Below are 26,016 nucleotides of genomic sequence, written 5' to 3'. Positions count from 1 at the left end.
CCCGCAGGAAAAGGCAACGGCGCAGGCCCTTGAGAAACATATACGAGAACGAACCACGAGCAGTGCACGTGGACGCAGCTCAACACATCAAAGGCCACACATATGCCACATATACGTGGCATGTACGGCCACTCCAAAGTCAACCTTACAACCTTTCACGCTAGCTCTATACGCGAGGCAGAAGAAGTGGCTATCGCACTGGCCATCACAGATCCCCGCACCACAACTATCCTAAGCGACTCTAAGAACGCCGTTCAAATTTCGCCAGAAACTCGGTAAGAGCGCTCCCAATGCGAATTCTGCGCAACCGAACTCTCGATCACAACGTCAATCTCGTATATGAGATCCGGTTCCCGAAACGAGGGGTCGACCGTCTAGCCCAATTTTTAACCAACCGGAGGTCGGAAGACATCTCGGGAACGAACGCGCCCGCAGAGGCGCCTCGCTTGTACGCGGAGATTATAAATTTTATCGCGTGCTAAGATGCACGTACTCCGCCCCTCACTCCGACCTGGACAGGGCACAAGCCACGACACTCAGACGCCTACAAACAAAGACCTCTCTTAGCCTCTACCGATTATCAACGGCGAGTACGACTCTGCATGCCCACACAGCGGTGACGGGACCCACGCTACCTAAGACCATACCATATATTATTGGAATGCGCTAGCAAACCCCCTCTGACGATACGCATGCCAGCTCCCTCGGCGGAGGAATGGGATGAGCTCTTGGTCAGTGCAAGAAATACAACGCAGCTGGCCCTCATCACGCAACTTCAAGAGGTCGCCCCCGACTGTAGGCCTCCGTGGACTTGCCCCAGTACCTTTTTGTGGCAATAAAGTTGTGCTTGGAGGAAGCAAAATTTTTTCTTCCTCCATGAAGTTGTGGCTTGCGTTCAGAGTTTCAAACTTGGCGCCATTAAAAAAAGAACGCAAGAACTACCTGACTTGAAAGCTTGTACATGGTTTTTTGAGAATATCACTTGGTATTAAGTATAAAAGTTGCATTTTTTATGTTTTTATTTCTCATACATGTGTGCAGAACTGTCACTGAAACCATACTGAAACTCTCACCCCGCCCACATTTTAATCGCCAGCGCATCGCGCTTCGTCGTTTGTTGTCGTTTTTTGTTTTCTGCTTAAGTAGATCATCCGTGCTTATTTGTCCGTCCGGAGTAGTTCGCGGAAGTATTGTTTTGCTTAATTAGTCATTGCACACCTCAACGTATGCTCGTGTAGAAGCTACAGCAGCCTGAATATGTAAGTACCGTGTTAAAGACAGTGTTCTGCTTACAAGTGCCGCTTTTGAACAACAAACAACGCCAGCCCGTCCGCAGTACAGGATGCCGCAGTTAACTGTGAACCTTGTTTCCGGACACGTTTTTTTGGGGGCAGCGTTGGCGAAGCATATTGTTCATGAGTGGGTGAGTGCGATCAGCGTAGCGAAAAGGCTCGCAGAATCGTTTGGTCTTTATACCAGCAGTTGTCGTGATGTTTAGAACACGCCGCCTTCCACTCGCCGATGTTGCTCAAGCGCTTTGCTTCATAACGGTGTCACTAGTTTATTCAATCTGACATCGCAATGCACGTTGGCAGTTCGCGACACCTAGGCTTGCCGTCCCGGACACCTGATCTGCTTTTAGGGAGGTGTCACGGCGCCTCCTCAAGCAGCTGTGTCAGCTCCTTTCGGAGTCAAAAGCGAATGCGAAATAAGCTTTTCTGTTTTTTTTTTTGTTCTTTTTTAGAAGCCTACTGGCGTGTATTTAAGTTGACTCGAAAGTGTCGAGGAAGTAATCGGTCATGACGGCCTCTGCTTTGTTTTGTCTTCATGACATAGTGCGGCAATTGTGCGGCGATTTTGGCTTTATGGGTGTTGTGCTCGAATGGACGCCAAACTTTCCCTGCGAGCGTTCTGCTCTAGTTGATCCAAAATGAAACTACGGCTCGCCATCGCCGGTGAGCACTTTCGGAAGGGCGCATGGGCCGTGCGAGCTCACGACGCGAACGGGGGTCCCGCTTGTGCAATAACTGTTCGATCGGGAAGAAGAGATAGCCGTTACCATTGTTGATAAGTCACTTAAAGGGCATCCGCGCGTTGTGAACGCGCGACATCTAACGGAACTTACGCCCTGAAGGGAGGCGCGCAGGTGCTCGGTCGTATTTCATGTTAACCTAGGCTGCAACATTTCCGGCTGACGCATATCGCAGGTGTTGAATAGCATGAGAGGTTCATGGTGTATTACTGCTTGTACTACGTGAAACATATACGGACATCACAAATGCTGCGTCGTTGAGGATGGAAGCGCGGTCATTCGTTCTTATACCTCTTTTCGCTGTGTCGTAGGTTTTTGCTTGATGAAGTTAACGTTGTTGACCATGTGTTGGCAATAGGCTCCCTAAGTCAAAAAGCATCGCATGCCTACACGTGAACCGGAAATAAACAGCTGCACTGTGGGCTCAGTTTTCCTCGTAGCACTGTTTGCGTTTGGAGGAAAATTGTGTTTTTGTGGCGTTCGCTGCTAAGACCATTTGGAGGCTCCCAGCTTTAAAAAAGTTTTATCGCGAGAAACCACCTGATTATTGTAATTTTTTTTCTGAAGCTAAGGAACTCTTGTCTGACGTACAGCACGGGAGTTTTACTTTCAAGTTTTGCTATGTGTTATATAATCGGTTAACATACTTTTGCATCTTTGATGTTTTCCAAAAATCTTGTGTTAGTGTGAGTCATTTATGAAGCTTTTTAGCTTGTTATTCTGCCTTTAAGCACCAGTGAAATGCTACTGCCCATACAGCTGAATGAGGGTATGATGCTGTGCATAGACGCAGAAACTTTAACTGTACATGGCAGTGTGTGTCTGCAGAGCTATTAGCTCTGTATTGCTTATTTCATACCTCAGAGGTCCTCTGTGGAGTTAGCAAGCATTTTTAAATGCCACTTTAGTAATGCCTAGCAGTAATATTTCATAGAAACAAACCAGTGCAAAAGTGATTTAAAACAAGAACCGTATTAATAAAAGTTATTTGGGGAACAATTCTTAAAATGCAAAGCAATGGGAAGCTGCACTGGGCTCATGTTTTGAATTTGATCCCTGCGTGCACAGATCCCCAGAAGCTTGCACTGATTAGCTGGTTGGCATTCAGTTGTAGTGAGAATGGTAGACACACCATCTGTGCTCATTTCCCCTTGCTGTAGAAAGCCTGTAGCTCGCTGCATTCACAATGACTGTTATGTCTGACAAAGCAATACATACATAAAAACCTAGTGAAGTCTTGATAGGAAAAGCGAGCAACTTTGCGGTTAGTGCTTTTGGGTGCAGCTCTGTGTGAACTGAACTGTTATTTTGATACCTCAAAGAAATACAGACAGCAAATTTTTTTGTTGCCTGTTTTCTTCTTTGGAAAAGTGTGTGTGACATTACTATACAATCACCACTGTGTAGAATTTGCCTGCACCTGGCATATAATTTATGATTAAATTTCTTCTGTCATGCTGTTTTGGTTTCAACAGCCAAATGGTCTTTACTATGTCTTAGTTATACCCCTGTCACACGGGCATTTCGAAGGCCCTCGAACCGGTAGTCTATCGATTCAAAGGCGATCGAGCGCTGCTACACGGCCAGTTTGAATGGCCATCGACCCAATAGTTTATCGAGTCAACGGAGCAGCCCGGAACTCTATCGAGATTTCGAGGGCCTTCGAGCGTTGCCCAATGTTGCTAGCACTGCTTTGAGCAGCCCCAACGTGCACTTTCATGCACGATACATAAGCATGAACAAACATTATTCTCTCAAACTATAATACAAACAATAAACTATTAGCGCAAAAGCGTGGTGGGCAAAAGTGAGAAACAGTAGCGGCGCGGTGGTTCCACCTCGCCCCAGCGTCAACAGATGAGAACAGGTCCTAGTTTTTGCGGCCAGCGAAACTGCTTCGCTCACTGGTTTTTTGTGACAAGTATAAACGCGCCTTATGACTGCAAAAAAAAGTGTATTTCAACATTTACTTTTCATAAAAATATTTTTATTTGCGCGAAACAGAACGTAGCGATTGTGGCGCCGCACGAGCTTGGTGTAAGACTCGAGAACCATTTCAATGGCCATTGAGATTTGCCGTGTAGCAGCATCACAACTCCCTCGAGTTCGATGGCGATCGAAAATCTCGAATGCCCTCGACTCGATGGCCATTGAAACTGGCCGTGTGACAGGGGTATTAAACAGGTAACATGAGAACTGCGTTATTATAGCTCCGTATTCATTCCTTGTCATTCTATCTCCTGGTGCAGGCTGGCGTAAAAGTTATAGTGGATTAAAACAGAGAAATAACAGTTATATCGCAGTTTTTTTTTTTATGCCTCATGTGACTCTAAGTCAACTTAGATGGTGTCGCCATCTTTTGACTGTTGAAACAGAAACCAAAAACAACCTGAGAGATAAAATCGTTTATAAATTACTAACTGGGTGCAAGTAAATTCCACGGGGTGATTTATGTCTACTGATGCTTTGTGCATCATTATAAGTAAAGAACACACAGCTAAATTTTGATGTTTGTGCTCTTTTACCTTGACATGCTCATCTGAACAAGAAATTGCTCCAAAAGTCACACACATAAAAGATTGTCAGTTGTTCTAGCCCCACCTGCATTATCGGATGCCAAACACTCAGAAATTGAGTCGTCAAATCAAGGGTGATGTGGTGATGATGCTCATGTCACCCAATGACACCTGGTTGAATGATGCTTTTCTTTGCAGATGAGCCCTGCACCGACTTCTGCTGCTTAACCCTTTCAGGCACTTTGTTCACTATTGTGTATACAGCGAACTCACTGCTTTTGCTCTTTGCTCAGTGTGTGCTGCACTTTGCAGGGATTTTATTGTTTCAGGTGAATATAGGATCTGTCTTGCCACAAATGAGTCCCTTTCAGAGAATTTGCTGTTCAGATGAATTTAGGATCCATCTTGTTGCAAATGAGTTGGTTTTTTACTACATGTAACGAACACAGTAAATAATGTTTCGCAAAACAGTGGGCGAAGTATCGCGTTGTCCGCCGTTTTTATGTTGACAGATTTCTTTTTTTCGAACTCCAACTATTATCCGTAATATCACAATAGCGTAACACAACTACCAAACAAGTTTTTCATTTTGTATACCGGTTTGTTCATATTTCACACCTGAGTATTTCACATTTGCCCGGAAGCATTATCAAATTGTACAAAATTTCATGTATTTTATTTTCTAATAGCAGCAGCCACGTATGAAAACTCAAATTTTTTTCCTGCTCTTTCTTCATTAGCCATATTGTGTTTGCTGGTTTTTTTTCTCTTGACTGCGTTCATTGTTCCCATATTATTGGGCAAATGTTTGTACATTCATTTATAGGAAGTCCCGATACAGCCTTGAGCTCTGGGACCTCAAAAAAAATAAAAATAATATCGTCAACTTTTTTGTCATAATTTTAAGTGTAATGTGAATGCTTAAATAGAAATTGACTCCATGGTCCTTCGGGCATTTACGTGACAATTCTTTCGATTTTGCTATTTTAACCAATTATGTCACTTTGTGCGGTATTTTTCATATCCTTGTAAAATACTATCTTCTTAAATTCTGCCCCAGAAATCAAATAAGTTGTACATCTTGAGGCCTCAGTTTAAATTTTAAGTGGGAAAATGTGTGTTTTTGATGGAAGGAAAAAGTGGCACCTGAAATGGTTAACGCAAGCACCTCTTGAGATCAGTCCTTGCGAGGTGTAAAGTCTGAACATGAGCATTAAACTCGTACAGAGGCCCCCAGTCACTCAATTGAGTCACTGTGTGGCAAAAAATAAAGCGTTTATCTAGCTTATCAGTACGGCATATGTATGCATTGCCGTACTGATAATGGCTGATGGCTGGATCTGATAAAGATTATTGATATTGATAATGTGCAGGATGTTTTTCACCTTTGGACATATGTAACGATTCGCTTGATATTAGTACAAGGAATTAGTCACATCCTTTTGCATTTGCGTGCACCTTTTAAATGCTTTAGCACTATCTAGTCTGGTAGTTTTTACACTTTATCTTAATTACCATTTAAAATCTTTTTTTTTTTGTCGCCACTTTACACCTGGCAATGGCTTGTTCAATAATTTGCTTTGCTGTCCATTTCCTCCTTGGTCTTCTGGTAATTAACTCATGACTGTGCATTGCCGTGTTATGTAAAGCAACATCTGATTGCACTTGACAAGCAGTGCTTCTCATTGTCCTAATTAATTTTTGATTGTGCGGCCTTCTGTGGGTCGTGTCTGCACAAGGCTGTATGTGCAGGGAGGATGAAATTTTGTGCTGTTCACATGAAGCGCTATGCTCACCTGCAAATGAACATTCTAGGAGCAAAGCAGGTAGCTTTGACTTTCCCGGGTTAGGGGTTTATTGAGCGTAAGCTAAATCTGTCTTAGTGATTGATTTGGAAGAACCATAAACAAGGAAAAAAAGAAATTGCTATCCTTTTCATGGCTAAGAGTTAGTTTTCAGCATTAAATGGGTAGCCGAGAGCCATACTTTGTTATGCAATGCAACTTTTGCATTACACAATGGAATTTTACAGTGCATACCTCAATTCTGTCTAACGTGGAAAATTGGGCGTGTTGGTACATGTCTTGAACAAATAAATAGCAGCCGTCTTTGTTGTCTCGTCTAGTCCTCATCTCCTTGCACTGCTATTTATTTGTTCAATTCTGTCTATAGGGGTATTGGCTGATTAAAAGTGGTTAATGGATTTAGGTATGCTGTAATGACACTGAGCCATGAGGCACATAATTGGAGAGGGCTCTGGAGTAATTTCAGCCACTCCAGAGTTTTTAATGTGTACAGAAATCTCATGACACAGGCATTTTTGCATTTCTTTCATTAATATTTCTTTCATTAAATAAAATACAGTTGTCACCATCACTGGTGGATTTTGCACATAAACTATGTAAACTGCGATATGTCGATGCAGTTTCTTGAGTGCAGATCCCAGATTGAAGTGAATGGCTGCTACTGCCATTCACTTCAAAACGATGGTGATGATGGAGTCCCTTTCTGTGTAGATTCTGTACAGTTTCACTCAATACATCTAAAGTTTGAACTTCACTACTCATCAACATTATTTGTTGCACCTTTCACTGCTCCCAACACAGAGTTTCCCAAGTTGCTCAGCGAGGTTCATATTTGTTCGTTGGATTTGTTCTTTAATGCCCATGAACCACTTCATCTAACCGTTTCGCTTCTAGCACTCTATAGCAACTTGTGGTGCCTGGGGGGGAGTGCCGCTCATTTTCAGTTTTGAATGACATGCACAGTTTTAGTTTAAAAAATTCAGGGGGAACTTTGGCTCTCTAAAGTGCTGCAAGCCTTTCCTGGCGCACTGTTTGGCATTGGCTGCGAGGCTGTTTGTGCTGTTTGTGCTGTACTAGTGCTTTATTTGACTACACATTACAACTACACACTTTGACTGCCGATTTTGACTGCTTCTATAGCATGACTCTCTCTCAGCTTCGATGAGTTCGGTTGTGTCCATGGCTCTGTTTGCAGTAATGAGGTATGTAATGTGGTCATCCACGAACGCCTTACGCCCCCTGTCGGAGCGGACGACAACTATTTTATTAGCTGTCGTCTGCTCCAAAAGGGGGCGTCAGGCATCCGTGGGTGACCTCATTACTGCGAATCCGCCTACTCTGACGTCATAACCATTTCGACCAACCGAAAAGCGTGGCACCTCTGCTGACAACCTTCTGTCGACAACGAGGAAGCATTAAAGGGTTTTGCCTTAAAAAAAATGGGCCACAGAATGTTTCCAAGTGCCTCTTTTTTCAGTACTCTCTTGCCACAGAAACTTTGCGGATGCCATGCTGACCGCTTTATTCCTCGGACGGAGTGCAGGTGTGTGGGGCTGAGGTGATAGGTGGTGCCGTCGTCCATGGCCAGCAGTGGGCCCTTGGGTGAGGAGGACGCTGGCCGCTGGGGCAGCGAGTGGGGAGAGGAGGATGAAGATGCAGGAAGCGACATCACCATGGACAGTGTGGCCACCAGCCAGCTGGGCTGCCGGCCGCGCAACGGGTCGCTCAGCTCGGAGGCCCTCTCCGAGGCCGTCCCGGACAAATACGGCTTCCTGGGCGGGTCTCAGTACACGCAGCCTGGCGTGTGAGTGCCATTATTTCTTTGGCTTGTCTTGATCATGGGCTTTCAAGGGAACTTGATGATGTGTCCGTGCAGAATGCGGGGACATGTAACACAGACAAAAAATGGCTGAACACACAGGACGAAGAAAAACGCAGTGCTCGTGTTTGTCGCTTCTTTTCTTCATCCTCTGCATTATGCTGTTTCTGTTACTGTGAATTAGTAACTGGCCCGAACCGCTACACTTGTGCAAAGGTGATACGTGAACACTTTGATGAAGTGCTGCCAGAGCAGCTTGTTTTAAAGATCCCACATTGTTTAGATAATTTAGGATTACTGCCTTTCTTTAGAGCCTAAATGAACCAGTTACACAGCACACGGTCTTATCCTTTCTTTTTCAGCGGTGCACAATAAGAATAGGCAGTTTAGGGTGGCTATGCTGCAGCCCCATTTGTGATGACATCTGATAGGGAGCACCACAGATGCATGAAGAAGGCAGTGCAAAAGTGCAGCAAGAGCATGACAGTAGCGCGATAGTATAAAAATGTTTTTTTTCTTACATAAAATCATGAACTTTGCTTTAAGAACGGATGAAAGAAATCAAAATCTGCTAAGTAATAGATATTCAGAGATGCAGTAGTGCACTGTAGATGTTTTCATTACTTCTGTTTTAATGGCCGTCTTTGGGCATTTCTTCATGTTTGTTCCTTTCATGTGAGTGTCTATTTTTCTTTTTGGTAGGAGATTCCAGGGAAACATCTGCTGTGGTAAAATCTGTTCTTGTTGGGTGTACTGCTAAGAGAGATGTTTAAATCTCATTGGTGGACAGATTTTCTTTTGTGTTAAGATTGATGGCTTGAATGCAGAAATGTAAATTTTATTGAATTTCATTATAGTCTATTTTGAATTTGATTGGCCATTTTTCTAATTGGAAATAAGTTTTATAAAATGTGGCCAAGAAGATTTTGACGCTGAAAGCTCTCAGAAACCACATATTGCATGTTGCGTAGGCTTTTGTTTTAGTAATAACCAAAAAAATGTGCTCATTCAAGCTGAGCATTCTTTTGCTACTTTTGTGCCCTGTGTAGGCAGTGAAACCAAGCGTCAGTGGTGCTTTTTTGCATCTTATATAATCTGCTGCATGACCTATGTTGCCACCTACCATGCCTTTTTTTTTTATGCTTGTAAAGTGTGCTGTAATGAAATATAGAAAGTGTGTTCCAAGAATGCATTGTGTGAAAACTTTCTTTTTTTTAAATGCGAAGCATTTACTCCTTTTAGGCACTGTGTGTGCATTTGTGCCCTCATCCTGGACACTTTGGATCCCTGTAATGAAGGTGCATTGTACAGAAATGTGGCCTGTGAAGTTCCAAAGTGTGCAAAGTCATCTGCAGAAACATTTGAAGCCAAGCATGCAAAAAGAATACAAAAATTCATTTTTAAGATGGATGTCTATGAGTCTTGCAGTAGCTCCTGTCTGTGCAATTTTTGTTTGCTTGCAATAATGAGTGCTTCAGAGTGGTTAGAATGTGTTCACTTGTTTACAAAACAAATTTTTATCACAGCAATTACTCAAAAGCAGTATAATTGACACCCTGATGCATGTGTTGAGTCACGATGTGGAGATATGAGGTCGTGACAGACACTGCATATTTAAGCATTTGGGGGAGCAAGGAAATTTTTTTTATGTGCAATCATGGCAAGCTCCTCAATAAAATCTAGAAATTTTAACGTCTTCTCCTCTTTAGATAATAATTTGTGCCTCAGGGGTTATTGGGCAGCCCACTAGGATTTTATTATATGTCCAGTGTAGATTGACAGAATACTGTGTTATCCAGAGGGGCGCAGATGAGAAGAACAAGAAAGTGCAGTATAGTGTTATCCAGGTAGCCCTGGAAGAAGGAAGGAAAGAAGAAGGGTAGAAGGATCAGAACTGATGTGAAAGCTTGGTGCCTCGGAGTAATAATACGGGACAGAAGATGACAGCACTGGTGAACAGGGTCGAAGGAAGCATTGGATTAAACACATACCTTACATGTGCTCAGTGTACTTCTCTCGTGTAGGTTAATTCCCATTACGACAGTTTCACTAATGGATCCAGCTCCTGAGGTCTTCATAGAACGCCAAAGAAGCTGGCAGTTTTTCCTTCTTTTTCTGCGTGTTCATGTGTAACATGGTGCCTTTTCATGACAAAGAGCTCAGTACTTTGCACGGTGTGTCTGCTGAGCGTAATGATTTTGTGCACGCTGCGTGCAGGATGCGACGTGTGCCACTCAAAGTCCAGTGGAAGCGTGAACTGAAGTGGAGAGACATGCTAGAGAACTGGGAGCGTTACATGACAAAGCACTTTAAGAAGGTGAGCTCGTCTGCTTTTTGTTTGCTTGCACATGCAGTAACAGTGATGCCAGCTGACTGATCAGTAATAAAGGAGTAATTACTCATTGGCATCCACCCGAGCGCAGCCATACGGCTACAAAGGAAAGCTATACAGCTTTCTCAGAAGCTTCGTAGTTAAAGAAAAATTCGTCCTGGTCCGGGGTTCGAACCCGGGACCACCGCTACACCGGAGCAGTCGCTCTACCAATTGAGCTAACCGGGACGGCAAGCTTATGGTAGGGCGAGAGCGAATTGATCAATAACTCGAAGTGGGAACACTGTTGGTCAAATGTTTAGGGGAATCGCCCAAGGTGGAGTGTGTGCAGTAATGATCAGTGTGTGCAGTAATGAGCCAAGCCAAAAGGAACACTGGCGGCGAATTGAAGTTGGCCTGTAACGACAGACTGTGGCATTCTAACGACAAAGAGTTTGCTTTCGTTGAAACGGAGCTTTTATAAGCTACAGAAGACTTGAGAAACAAAGTATACAAGAGTCGCCATCACTCGGCCGATTTCGCAAGCAAAATGCTTGTGTTGACACCGAATTTTGGGCGCATAGCACAGAGGCTGTGCATCACCTCCAATCACACCAAAACGATGGCAACCCATCCTTTTCAGTAAGGTCATCACGAGGTTGAATCCGCGAGGTGGAAAGATTTTTAAACTGAATTTTCTCGCCTGTAAATGCATCTCTTGCTGCTGGACAAACGTCAGTGTAGCCAGATAGAGCCGGAGAGTCTTTTTCTGTCGAGAAGAGTAATTGGATGGAGTTGTTCCCATCTTCCCTTTAAAGTGTGACTGAATTGTTACATTGTTTGCATACCCCAGAGGAGTACAGACATTAAGACTTAGTTGCATATTTTCTTGTTTGTAATGGGTACACATTGATCGTGATATGGTATTTTGCCTTCTACTGCTATTGTAAACTGTTCCCGAATTTCTTCTGTCATGTGATTTTGGTTTGGATGCAACTGCCGAACAATGGCAGTGACGGAAGAGTTCAGTATAGGTCACACGAGACATGCAAGAACTGCTATATAATCGCTGCTTCATCATTCGATTTAATTCCAGCTCTTGAGGCAGGCTGGCTTAAACAATGTAGTGAATTAGAGAGACAAAGCAGCAACTATATCACAGGTTTTTCATGCATCAACTGATCTGTACAGACCTTTGCCGTCACCACCATCATAGGCTGGTGAAACTGAAACTGAAACAACACGCGAGAATAAATCAAATTATAAATTATTTAGTGGCGATGTCGTGTGCGTCACTAAAAGGAATAAAACGCGCAAGCAAAAATTTGCTGTCTATGCTCCTTCGAAAGGTGCATTCGTAGTAGCTGTGTTCTTAGCGCAACAAAAACCAAGCATAAGCATATTTTCAATGCAGACTTCATTTTTCAGTGTGCAACTCACCTAATTTTATGTAAGTAAACAGTTTTGGAAACATGACTTGCACAACGTGCAGCTCATGATTTCTGTGGGCCAACTGGTGAGGTTTCATATGAAACAGATCAGCTGAGCTCACGCCTCCTATGCATGTGGCTTATATCCTTGGTGGTGCTGCATGTGCTGTTAGTAATGCTTTGAATATTATCGTCGCTTGTCCTTGAGCGTAAGGAAAGGAGCGGTCGGAAGGACTCCACATATTTGCACGCGTGTTTGACTCTGTGAGGACGATTTTCAGGTGCGAGAGCGATGCCGGAAAGGCATCCCGTCATCAATGCGCTGTGCTGCCTGGCAGAACCTGTGTGGGGGTCGGTTCCTGATGGAGAGCTATCCCGGGAAGTTTGCGGTAAGCGGGTGTCACCGTCATTTATTTGCCCTAAGCACTTCAAAAAGGGTACTCCTGAGGGGAGGTGCAGAAGAATATCAAGATAACGTCAAAAAAATTGTAGCAGCATTAGAGTTGTAATGTTGCAGGAAGCAGATTAAAAAAAATGTAAGGGAACACGTACACCCTTGGTACAGCTGTAGGAAAGAGAAACATAGCACCAAAAAGAGACGAAAAGCAAAAGTAACTTGTGTTATATTTCAGAGAAAGCTGTTAACGATTGCTGGAATTCAGAGTAACGACGTTCATTGACAATACAGTTAGGTAATGTAAGGTAACAGGGCTTATAGCATTCATGTTGAGTGGTCAGGTTTGTCTGGCTTTGGTAGCTTTGTTGAGCACCTACGGCACTGGCTTAGTAGCTGTGGCATTTTGCTAAGGGCATGGGTTTCGACTCCACCCGTGGCAGCCAGATTTCAACAGAGGCATAACACAGAAATGCCTGTGCAGTTAGATTTCAGTGCCCATTGAAGAACCTCAGGTGGTCAAAAATTAATGCTGAGTAGGGGTGTGCGAGTATCAAATTTTTCGAATACGAATCGAATACAAATACTTGGTTCCGAATATCGGATTGAATATCGAATAATCAAGGACAGACGCATTTAACCACTACAAAACATTATTTGAGCACCCAAGAACATCACAGTTCAACTATCAGTGATGAAATGAACACCAAAGATGTGTGTGGCTGCACAAAAAGTATCAAAGTCTCGAACATTATTCATAGAAGAGTGGAAATATCAGAGAAGATGGCTAGTACACAGCATTGATTAAGGCTAGCTTGCCATAAGTACAAAAGCGCGTTGATGGGATGAACATAAAAGGTTGTCGCGAAGGAAAACCGGCTGCTCCACACGGTCAGGCAGAAATAGCTAGTTCCCTTCTAGCTGAAGCGACTTCTCCAGCCACAAAAATGCCCTCCCACTTGGCACTGAACTGGCACGTATTGCGAGGTATTTCGTGCAGAGCTCTGACTATACCAGCTTCGCAGGCATAGCCACAAAGAAGCTCACCAGCGTAGTCAGCTACTGCATGGCCCAACGATACGCATTGCTCTGAGCGCTGCTATATTGTTATGTCTCTTTTGATAGGACTTGCGGACAGAAATGAACGCCGGTGCTCGCAATAGAATATTCGGCCGGGTATGAATATTCGCGTCGGATCGAATATTCGAAACAACACGAATACTTAGCTTTCGAATCGAATACGAATACTAAAAATATACTATTCGAATTATATTCGAAAATTTCAAATATTCGCACACCCCTAATGCTGAGCCTTCCACTGCAGCACACCTCATAGCCCATGGTGTGTCTCTCTGGCACGTAACAATCTATCAGTCATCAATCACTTAATCAATTGTTGCTGAAGCTTGACAGCCTAAGTTGTTGCAAAAGCGACATACCTGCTCCACTGTCCTTTGTATGGAGAAGGCAAGTGCCGTCATTGTGCTTTCTGTTCTGTTTCTGTTTAGGAGCTGGACAAGCACCCAGGTGACCCTCGGTGGGTGGACGACATCCGCAAGGACCTCCATCGACAGTTTCCTCAGCACGAGATGTTTGCTAAAGATCATGGTCACGGGTACGTTGTGCGAGATGGGGCCATTGAGCCTATTTTGTGGGGAAGTGTGGCGCGAGTAATGAGAAGTGGGTGAAAAAGGAAAAAGAGAGAACAAGTCACTAAGATTACAGGGAAAACAAGAGTGGCACCTTCTAGTTGTTTTGTACTTCCTGTTTTGTTTTGTGTATGACGTCTTTCATTGGGAATGCACATGACCTTTTCTTTTCTTGCTTCATCAAATGCACTGAGTCAAATGGCAGTGTCTGCTCAGCTGATTAATGTATCGGTCTTGAACAACATGTATTATAGGATGAACTTCCTGCCTCTTTGTAGAGCTGCAATTTAGGAGCAACTTTAAGGTTTATTATAATCCAACAGTAGGTTATTTACTCAGGCTGGCTGTAATTTGCAAGTTAATGGCTGAGGCTGTTTTAGTTAATTTGATGTTTGCTGAGCATTGCTGGGGTAGCAGTCGGCACCACTGCGGTAGTTTTTGCACAGTGTTAGGAACCTAATGTTGCTGCGTAAGGCAGTGGTCAAACGCATAAATGTTTCTTTGAAATGGAAATGATATTCAGTTAGAGCTTGTGTTTGCTAACATAAAGTAATGGTGTGTGTGTGGTGCTTGAATTTATGTGTGCATATTAATTTGAATCAGCTCTGTGGCATTCATTCTTAGCTGAGCGCAGCTGATGTTTCAAGAAATTTGGCCTTTTGAATAAAGTCAGCAGTTTTGAGGTAAATTGGTCATTTTGTGTCATTTTCTTAGTCTTATAAACCATCATCATCATCAGCCTGACCGCGCCCACTGCAGGGAAAAGGCCTCTCCCATGTCTTTCCAATTAACCCTGTCCTTCGCCAGTTGCGGCCACCGTATTCCCGCAAATTTCTTAATCTCATCCGCCCACCTAACTTCCTGCCGCCCCCTGCTATGCTTGCCTTCTCTTGGAATCCACTCCGTTACCCTTAAGGACCAGCGGTTGTCTTGCCTTTGCATTACATGCCCTGCCCAAGCCCACTTCTTCCTCTTGATTTCAACTAGGATGTCATTAACCCGCGTTTGTTCCCTCACCCACTCCGCCCTCTTCCGATCTCTTAATGTTACACCTATCATTCTTCTTTCCATAGCTTGCTGCGTGTTGCTAAAATTCATGCAACGCTACTGAATGGTTTTAGACAATTATACTCTGAAAAGGAAAAAAAAATATTTCTGTTTCATGCGTTTTGTAAGTTCAAAACTTGTCGCATATCTTTGTCTAGTTTGTATGTGCTTGGCAGCGTAAATCACTGTGGAATGCTCAGAGTACAAAGAGCAGCACGTGCTCATCCCTTAGGCATGTAGTCTTGGCAAAAGCTGTCAAAAGTGGATCTTTGAACTTTCCTGTTATGAATGGGCAGATTCGTCAAAACCATTACTATTTCGCTGTCTACCCTTATAGTGCCTACTTTGTTCCATTCTCAGTTTTGTAATCTGTAATTTTTTGGCTAGTAAGTTTGCTTTTTGTTTCCGGTCTATTTGGGAACCAAGGAGAGCTAGAGCGATACATTTCAGCTTATGCTTGCTTATTTAATGTTTTGGAATGCTTTGCATTTCATTCTTTATTCTCCTTGTTGAGGTCATGATTGTGGTCTCTTGGGTTTACCTATCAGACCAAGCTAGGGAAGAGGAAAGCGGATGGATGCAGCATCCCGCCAGTAGTGCCCTGGTTGCTGTTTTAAATTCTATTACAGAGTACTCTCATTACTTTGAACTCGCTTATCTTGAACTAGTGGTTGATTAGAACTGACTTTTCCGTTCTTCCAACATACATACCTAAGCTTACGTTCGCATATATTGCATATTTCAGCATACATTTTATCTTGCATTCCTTTTTTTTTGTGTCTCTCCGGATCATATTAAGGCGGAAGCCTTTAATGCCTCATCGTTGTAAGCAGGAGTTGTCGACAGAAATGTCACGCTTTTCAATTGGTCGAAATGGTCGTGACGTCACAGTGCGCGAATTTCAAACGGGGCCAATTGTACTTTGGTTAGTAACCATGCAACCAATTAAAGGGATCGTATAGTGATGCTCCAAGTAAGGGGGAATGAGTTTAGTTAATTGCTTAATCACCCAATTAGCTTAATTAACCTTTCTAATCAGGCCAGATAAATAAATAAAACCGAGTAGGAAATTGGTCGAGTTCGGGAATCGAATCAGGGTCTCCGGAGTGGCCATGCCAGCTCGATGGTTTGGAATGAACAAAGGCCCGTAGATGCTTTCATGGACATCTCTGGCGCGTTCTTATAAGCCTTCGACCGATTAGCACAGCGCTTTTTAACACGGACACAAAGAGAAGACGCCCATGACAACATGTGCGCTGACTACCAGCTGTTAATTTCCTCGAAAGAACGAGCACGTTTTATAGTGTTTACATTGAAACCATGTGATGTCGTCATGTGATAGTCTGTCTAGTGAATAGGGTGTCTTCATTCACTCCCATCTTCCTCTCTTCCCTTAAGGTGAGGTTCAGGTGTCCACTGAGATATGCATTTCCTTTCCTCAAAACCTAATTTACCCACAAGCAAGAGGTAGAGCCGAACGGGCGATGGCGTTCTGTGGACTCCCTGGCAGCATTGCAAGACGCTGTCGCGTTCCACACTCAGAGGCGAAGCTTAACATCGTAACCACACATCAGTGACACTAGCAGCAACACCGCGCTTAAGGCTTTCGCCTCTCCGCGCTTTAGGTCAACAAAGCGCCCTCCTGAATTTTTTCATTTGTTGTTACTCATTTTAGATTGTATCACATTGAACTCTTGTTTATTCACACTCACTTGATCCATATGTCTGGTTTATTTCAATCATCACTTTGCCCTTGTCAACCTGGAAAGAATCCAGAATGCTCACCTTTGTTTACTTCTCATAATTCAAACAAATTTCCTGTCTCCTTCAAGTTCAAGTTGTCGGTAGTCAACTGTACTTTACTTGCTTAAATATACATTGTCAGCAATGTTGTTGTCATCATTGGAGCTTAAATGGGCTCTTTTGAGATCCTTATGAAACTTCAGAGTGTGAATCTGTGTTCCTTTTGGTGTAGTCATTGGCATTTTTTGTGTATGTGTGTGCAGGAGTGCTTGTAGTTAGCAAGATGGCATTCTTTCAAACACTTCGTTGCGCTCTCGTCATCTGTTTTACTGGTGTATGGTGTACCAGTAGCTCTGCTTGGGCCGTGTTGTGCTGCAGGCAGGAGGACCTGTTCCGCATCCTGAAGGCCTACTCGGTGCTGAACCCCGCAGTGGGCTACTGCCAGGGCCAGGCGCCCATTGCTGCCGTCCTGCTCATGCACATGCCTGCTGAACAAGCATTCTGGTGCCTCGTGGCCGTGTGTGACAAGTACCTGCGAGGGTACTACAGCCCAGGGCTTGTGAGTGTGTGACATCGGATGAGAAAAAGCACCATTGGGAGCTGACATTGCTTTTCAGTTCGACTCTTCAGTCTTATTCAACATGTTATCTTTATTAGACTTTGATAATTCTCGTATAATCTCACACAAGACTGAGTCAAGGCCAGTTCACACTTGCGAGTCGCAGAGGTCGCGCGACTGTTTTGGTCGAAAAGCGACAGTCGTAAACAGTCGCCCTGTTCGAAAAGCGACAGTCGCGGGCCATTCGCTCGCTGCTCGATTTCTTCAGCTTCGCGACTGCGAGTCACAAACCGCTGAACCAATCAGCGAGCGAGCCAAGGTTCCGGCAACGACACCGCTCGCGGGCGCGCCGGGCGACGACCTGCGCTGCTCCCAGCGGGCTGCCCTAGTCGTCGCTAAGCCTAGCCGGTTTCATATCGATGCTGCAGCTGAGGGCGCTTCGGGCCCTGGCCAGCGCTAGTAATTAAGATGCTGCTTTCGTCACCGCTTTATTGTGGACTGCGTATCATAATAATATCAAGACATGCTCGACTTCCGCGACGCCTTCAGCAGCGGGGCTAGGAAACAACAGTCGAGCCGCATGGAGCAGCAGCAGCAAAGTGGCTGTGGGAAGAAATTTGCGTGTGTCGCAGTTATCACTTCTACCAGTAACTCGGTAGTGGCCAGCGATCTTCAAAAATGATTCATTTTTTACATTCCTGTACCCAAGGGCTTGATATGAACGCGAACAAGCAATATTTGCGCATTTTTGTGACGCCGCGGCGGCCGGCATACTGCAGGCTGGTAGGCCGGCCCTGCAGAGAAGCGCGCCTCTCTCATCGTGACGCTTGTACGACCGCGGTGCACATCAAAACCGTCACGACAACCTAATCTTCGCTCGGGTAGTTGTAGTACATTTTGAATAGCAGTTTAGACTACCGAGCGCGAGTACAGGAGGCGCGGCCAAAACAGACGAAACTCTCAAAAGCGCGCGAACAACGTCATTCCCGAGAGTTTTCGCTTCAAACGAGAATCTAACGAGAAAGCGACCGGCTGGTCGCGCTTGCAAGTGTGAACAATGGTGTTGTCGAGCTGCTGCCTGGTCGCAAGCGACTGCTGGTCGCGTGCCCTCTGCGACTCGCAAGTGTGAATGGGCCTTCAGTCAGTCTTATGCGAGATTATATGAGAATTATCAAAGTCTCTAGTAAAAGATCTAAGCATTCTGCAGGTCTGTGCACATACTGTGTTTGGGGAGCATTCTTTTGCTGTCTTTTGCATTGATGTTTTTTGCAACATTTCAGGATGCTGTTCAGCTAGATGGCGAAATCCTGTTCGCACTACTCAAGAGAGTTTCACCGTCAGCATATCGTCACCTGGTAAGTCACCAGTCAAAGTCTGACATGGCAGCTAGAAATGCATCCTCTTTTTGGTTCTGAACTTTAAGGAAACGTGCCATGCAGGGCAGTTTACTATGATGATGCAGAAAGAGAGATCAGTTTGATTGAAATTTGTATACCTTCTGAAACATTAGGATAAGCCAAAGCCATGCCCTCTTAAGCTCTCTTATTTCATGTGCAGTGTACAGGGCTTTGTTATTTCTTGTTCAGTTGCTGACAAATGTTTCGCACGCAAGTACTATTTAAATGTGAACTCCAATATCTAAGATTAGCTTATGCTCACAAGAATCAACTAGTGCCTTATTACTGCTGTGAGTGCAGCAAAGGCTACCACACTCTTTCTTGAATGCTCGCTGCATTTTCTAAGTGAAGTCATATTCTTTCAACATTGTATTTATGTTGTTATGTTACTTCATTGGCCCTGTTGGTAGTTCATGTCAACACGTGCACAAAAAAACACAGACATAGAGTCTTGCTACAACCTGAGTGCATTACTTTTTATTTATTTATTTCATAATACTGCAGGCCACTGCTTGGCCCAAGCAGGAGTGAACTTACAATGTTACATAACCAAAAGAATAAAATTATTCAATATTAAGCAGCACACGGAAACCAAAAGAATAAACTTATACAATGTTAGCAGCGCACGGATACCAAAAGAATAAACTTATACAATATTAGCAGCACACGGATACAAAACATACATATAAGCAATATTAGCAGGTAAGTAGACGATTTAACGCATCAGAAAAATTTTGCGAGGAAAAAACAGATTCCGGTAACGAATTCCAATCTTGCACTGTTCTAGGGAAAAAACTGTATTTAAAACTGTTAGTTTTGGCGAAAAGGGGAGTAAGTGAATGTTCACGAATGTTCAGAGTCCTTCTCACTAGAGGACGTTTAATGCACTCCGGAAGCTTCAGTTTATTTTTACCTGTTAAACTATTAAACAAGAATACCAATCTATTAATCTTTCGGCGGATTTCTAGTGTAGGAATGTTATTTGACATCATTAACTGCGAGGGAGAGTCTTCCCTTTTGTATTTTCCGTATATAAACCTAACCGCTTTCCTATTGATTTTTTCAAGGCCCATTATGTCCTTTTTCGTGTACGGGTCCCAAACGACCCTATCCGTATTTTCTCATAAATGGTTCCAAATGAACTTTCTTTTTTTTTCTTTTTTTCAGAAAAAGCAGCGTGTGGACCCCATCATGTACATGACGGAATGGTTTATGTGTGCCTACAGTCGCACCTTGCCTTGGGCCACGGTGCTTCGAGTATGGGATGTCTTCCTTTGTGAAGGTAGGCACTTTCACCTAATTACCCTGAACTGTTTGGCTGTGCTGATCAGGAAAAATTCTCTGACAGTGCAGCTATTGCTGGCTGCAGAAAGTGTTTTTAACCCCTTCACCGTTTTTTTAAATCAACGAATTTCTTAACAAAACTGCTTATTTTTTTTATTCCTGATTTTGATTACTGTTGTAATAAAAAGGATGCATTCGATCTTTGAAAAATATTTGCAGCAACCACAAAGTAAAATTAGCATATCGAAGTTTATTATTCCTTACAATACAGAAAACCAACTTCCGGCTGGTAATGAGCGATAAAAATTGAAAAATGACCACCATCAGGCTAGCTTACAGTGAACGTCTTACCAGGAACTGCCAGAAAAGGAAACTGAGGGGGTCGCGTTGGGATGCTACTGGCGTTGATCTTCATCTACTGACGCGCGCCCGCAAAGTTCGCTTCTGAGCTGTCCTCTTCTTCATCGAAAAAACTTCTCAGCATAACGTCATCACTGTCGTCCTCGCTCCCTGAAACAATGTACACTTCGGTGTCTAAGTCACCATCGTCTGAAGAAGATGACGACGAAGATAAGCGTCTTTTCCGCGAAGATGGGCCAGGAATACACGCGTCGCCTCTGCCGGGTGCCATTTTAAACCCAGCCCAGGTTGCCATACGAAAAAAACTTTTATGCGGTAGAAGAAAACGAAATAAACAAGTCAGTGCTGCCATCTATCGACCAAAACGCCATCTAAGCCACACACGAGCGCTGATCATCCGAAACACTGAAGGGAAGAACCTATTCAGCGAGGACGAGCTACAGTCGTCCAAAACAGTTTGGGGACAGCTTGGCAGGGACGAGCGCAGCTCGTCCAAAACGGTTAAGGGGTTAAATCATACTAGTTCTGAATTGTTTTCAGCTGTGCCAATGAATCAAACGAAAGTGAAATTGCTCCAATTCTGATCAGTTAATATATATATAATGCATTTGTTATTTCTTGTTTGAAGAAAAAGCTTATGATTTTTATTTTTTTCGCTACTGATGTGTGTTGTGAGGAAGAATTTGACACTGAAACTACTGGGGACTCGGGCATACTGCTGCCAATAATAGCATGCTATCAATTGCAGTGTTTGCAGAAAGTTGCAATGCCATGACACACAGCATTTCTTCATCCACATCCAAGTGAGCAGTGACATGGCTATTCATATGCATATGCTTTCCTTGCAAACTTATGAAGGCAATCTGACCTGAGAAGTACACTTGTTTCAGTGGTTATGCCAGTATCTGTGTGTAAATGCATCACCATTTTATGCGCTGGCATGGCATGCACAAATCAGAAATATTGTATCTCACCGAGTGTAACAGTCATGTAGTATATTGATTTTAATGACCTTAGTGGCTGCCAGTGGAGGAATATGGCGTTTAGCGTTTAATATCATTCTTTGCTGTGTTTCTTGTCTTGTCACTATATTGTGACGAAAAAGATAAGGCTGGCAGTGGCGCGGGGCGGAGTGCTCGCACTAGGCCAACGGCCATTAAAATCATCCGATTGCCATCAGCCATCGCCCCTCATTCTTCGGCTGGCCGCCACGTAACGCTATTAACATGAAATAAAGAGCTTTTTTTATTTATTCAAGTTACTCACAGGCTCCTTTACATTGGAGCATTGTGTGAGTGGGGCAGTACATAGAAGTTAGAGAACAGCGCAAAAAAAAAACACAAAAGAACAAAAAAAAAAAACGTCAGAAGAAAAACGTTATACAATAGTTAGCAGGAGGCACGCTTTGAGCGTGACCTTTTATGCTGTGAGCTAGAAAATAGACAAGACCCTAGCTATTGAAGTGCTGTCACATTTAACTGAAGTACTGGTACCATATGTTAGTCACTTTGCTTTTAAACTTAAGTACAAAAAAAAACAAAAAAAACTTATGAATACATGAAAGCTGCCGCAGTGGCTGAGTGGTTATGGCACTTGGCTGCTGTCCGGAAAAACGGGTTCGATCCCGGTTGCGGCAGTTGCATTTTGATTGAGGTGAAATGCTTGAGACCCGGGTACTGTGCAATTTCAGTGCACATGAAAGATCCCAAGGTGGTTGAAATTTCCGGAGCCCTTCAGTACGGGCCGCCACGGTGGCTCAGTGGCTATGGTGCTCGGCTGCTGACCCAAAAGACGCGGGTTCGATCTAGGCCGCGGCGGCTAGAATTTCTTTGGAGGAGAAATTCTAGAGACCCGTGTACTGTGCGATGTCAGTGCATGTTAAAGAACCCCAGGTGGTCGAAATTTCCAGAGCCCTCCACTACGGCGTCTCTCATAGCCTTAGTCGCTTTGGGACGTTAAACCCCACAAAATCAAAACCAAACCTTCAGTACGGCATCCCTCATAGCCTGAGTCGCTCTGGGATATTAAACGAGCATACACCGCGCAGCATAAACCATAAACCAAAAAGTGTGTATAGATGCCTTTTCTTAATGGACATGCGAGGATCACTGTCTCCAGGACACTTATTTTTTATTTTTTTTTACTTTCACAATACTGCAGACCCTCATTTAGATCCAGGCAGGTAGGGCAGAAAAACACATTCACACAACACTGTGGCACATATACAATCTAAAATAGCTCACAAAGTGCATTGTCAAAATCAACAGCCGATATCACTTGTAGAGGCAGGGCGTTCCATTCGTCAATAGTTCTCGGGAAAAAGGAAAATTTAAAAGCGTTAGTATGCGCGAAGTATGGTGCTAAAGTGTGATTATGATGACGACGAGTTCTACGCGTTTCAGAAAACTGCACATAGGGGGTTGGAGAGATGTCTAGTTTTCCATGGATTAGTTGGTGAAGGAAGGATAGGCGGGCTATCTTGCGTCTGATGTGGAGAGGTTTGACATCATTTGCTGCCATTAATGAAGATGGGGAATCAGTTCTGTTGTACTTATTAAATATAAAACGTACTGCGCGCCTCTGTATTTTTTCCAATTCTCTCATGTCTTTTTTTGCATGTGGGTCCCAAATGATGGCGGCATATTCGAGTTTTGGTCTTATAAGAGTATTGTAGGCTAATAGTTTGCAGTTGCTAGGTGCGTCCTTAAGTTTATGGCGAAGAAAACCAAGTTTACGTATGGCATATATGGCAAGTATAGGAGCATGAGGATTCCTGGAGACCTTTCGAAAGCAGTGGCGGCTGGTGCTCTCAAGTGTGGGGCGCTCAGATGGCATCTGCATTTTGTTCAGGGGTGAAGGTGCTGTTCAAGGTCGCCCTGGTGCTTCTTCGAGGTGTCCTGGGGGGTGGGGACCTTGGCAAGCGCTATCCCGCCATGTTTGAGACCCTGGAGGCATTGCGATCCCTGCCTGAGCCACTTGTCCAGGAGGACTATCTTGTCACCCAGGTACGAGTGCATTGCTGTTGGTACCACTGCCATGATGTGTAACATGGATGAAAAAGATGGAAGCTTTGCCATTTTCACCGTAGGCTTTGTTGTAATTTTTTGTTGTGCAAGCCACTCTTATAACGCTACTCTTATCTTGTTGTCCAGCTTGTCTTTCATGTCAGGCTTCCTACTGATAAGCGTGCCCTCAAAGTTCTTTGCACTATGGTTGCAGTACTATTTTTATTTTTTTTTTATATGCAAGGGACTGGCGTACGTTAACTCTTTCCCTACCATGGGGAAAATGACCATTTTCTGAAGGTTTCAGTACATTTTTTTTCTGTAAAAACTATTTCATTCAATATTGATTGCAATACCCAAAAACAGAGTTGAGTAAAGGTGCTTTCTATTAAAGGGACACTGAGGAGAGCACTATTAATATATTTTTTATAGCAAAATCCGATAGTTCGGCATGTCATGGCTTTGTTGCCACTTGGCCGGCAGCGAAAAATGCATTTATTTCTAAGAAATTTGAATTCGAAGTTGAAAAGGTTTTTCCCGCCGCTGTGATTCAAACTTGGGATTCGGCTATGACGACAGAGGACTAAGTGACGTGAAACATGACGTGATGCAGACTCCGTGATTTCTGGCTGCCAGCAGTGCGGCCTAGCAGCAGCCGAAAAGAAAGCTACCGCCGGCCGCACGTTGAAGGCATCTATCGGCTATTGCGGCCGTCGCTACAGTCGCTTCGCTTACGTTTGCACCGGCGTTTTGCGAGCGTTACGATGGATCTCGTTCTCGAAGTCGTCAACGAAGTTCTCGCAAATAGACACCTTTAGCATACCGTGTACCTTGATACCGCTAGCGGAATACTGGGAGCCCGCCTAACGCCGGCGAGCAGGCGCTGATTGGTCCCGATGCTTCAGGCGAGCGCGTAGCTGCCCGGCACGTGGCGCCATCTGGCGACGTCAAGGAGATTTGCGCATGCATTGGCTGCGCCTCAGTGATTTGTGCTTCTCGTGTCCTAGCGTTGCTAGAACCATTGGTTCCAGCAACACTGTTTTGTTATATGACGTCATGACGCTTGTACTTGCGAGTTTGGCCTGTGGCGGCGATACCTGTATTTTGGTTCTTGCTCTTTTCTACGTTACAAGAGCTTTGTTGTCAGTATGAGTGGCGTTTTTGTAATCAGGAGCTGGTATTCTGTCGATACAAGCCAACTTCAATTTCTCCTCAGTGTCCCTTTAATATACGTTTAAACAACAAATTACATGTTGCAACAAAAAATTTTATTTGCTAAAAACGAGATTTTAGAAGAAAATTCAACAAAATTTGGAAAAACACGCTTGTATTTAAAAATAAAAAAATGATAAAAAGTTTTTGGAATATGCAAAATGTTTGTTACTCTATTGGCCACTCTCTGCAAAAAAAAAATCATTTCTATCTTGAATAGTATTGTTGCTACAGAACAATAACTGGAAACCCTATAGTTGTGCATCGGAGCGCGGCCGCCTGTGTTTCAGGCTGGTTTCCATCATCACCGATGTGAAAACTGAATCATCTTCAGCTTCTTGCAACATTTTCAGGCTCGTTGTTTCACAGGACGTCGATTAAATCACTCGCAGACGAAACGGAGTCCTGAGATTTGCTATGTCTTAGAGCACGTGCCCCGCATGCGGAGGATGCCAAGCGACTTTGATGGTACCGAATCTTCGGAGTGCGTTCAAAAAATGCCGTTCTGTAGGGGGAAAAAAAAACTATATCGGAAACAAAACTTAAGTTCTCCGGCTACAAGCCAGATGCGCATCGTGCCTGTAAGCAACGCGGAAGGCTCAGAAGTCGAGCGGCGAAGGCGTCATTTGCGGGCAACATGGCGGGCAATGAGCGCAGGTCCGCGTCATCATTTCTTCGCAGCGCGTGAGAAACTACATTGGAAATAAAACTTTGGTTCCTGGCCTACAAACTACATCTGCAGCGCGGTCATTAGCAATGCAGAAGGTTCTGAAATCGGGGCATGAAATGATTGTTAGCGGGCTAACGATGCTCAATGGGCGCAGTAGGGAAAGAGTTAAAGTAATAGTTTTTAGCACCTCGAGGCTCTAAATTTTGGCAGTTGACTTCGATTATTTGCCAGCATTTGCCAACATGCTCTGTGTGTCATGGATGTGTACAGCTCATCCAGCTGGATGTCACCAGCCACGACATGATGAAGGAGCACCAACGGCAGATCGCCAAGCGACGGCTTGCACAGCTCTCCAAGGTGAAGGCCTAGAGCAGGAGGTAGCACCACTGCCGGCCGCTACGAAGACACCCAAATGCCAGAGCCACTCTGTCTGGAGGCCGGGGGGCAATGCAGATTCACAATTCTGCTTCAGCTAAGAAAAATCTGACCTGTCTTGCTGTTAGGAGTACACGAAGGCGTGAAGTGGTTGGCCGTCAGCAGCTTGGTGCCATTGGCACTATGCGAAGAAATTTACCGGTGGTGCCAGAGAGTTAGCCTTGGCCACATCATGTAGATTTGATGTCATTGGCATATATTCACTTGAGAGCTCCCACACTTGCACTGCTCCACAACTTAGCCATGTACTGCACTGAGTTTTGGGCCTTGAAAGCCACCAGCTCGAATCCATTACTCAAAACATTTTTCAGACTGAATCTGACGAGGTTGTGGAAGAAGAGATTGTTT

The 26,016-nt window shown here is 44.1% G+C and overlaps 1 protein-coding gene across 1 annotated transcript; it reads left to right on the top strand.

Annotated features, from left to right (window-relative positions):
• The first annotated feature begins 1,102 nt into the window (after positions 1–1,102).
• Positions 1,103–26,016, top strand: LOC149363725 (TBC1 domain family member 10B-like). Its single transcript, XM_089573679.1, has 10 exons — positions 1,103–1,259; positions 7,897–8,157; positions 10,390–10,489; positions 12,195–12,302; positions 13,816–13,922; positions 17,125–17,305; positions 18,586–18,660; positions 19,870–19,984; positions 23,197–23,351; positions 25,504–26,016. Exons 2-10 carry the CDS (start codon positions 7,934–7,936, stop codon positions 25,600–25,602), a joined length of 1,164 nt encoding a protein of 387 aa, XP_089429805.1. The 5' UTR covers positions 1,103–1,259; positions 7,897–7,933; the 3' UTR covers positions 25,603–26,016.

The sequence above is a fragment of the Amblyomma mixtum genome, chromosome 2 (genome assembly GCF_055824585.1).
Source record: "Amblyomma mixtum isolate Tamu chromosome 2, ASM5582458v1, whole genome shotgun sequence".
NCBI lineage: Eukaryota > Metazoa > Arthropoda > Arachnida > Ixodida > Ixodidae > Amblyomma > Amblyomma mixtum.
This window is presented reverse-complemented; position numbering and strand designations above follow the sequence as displayed.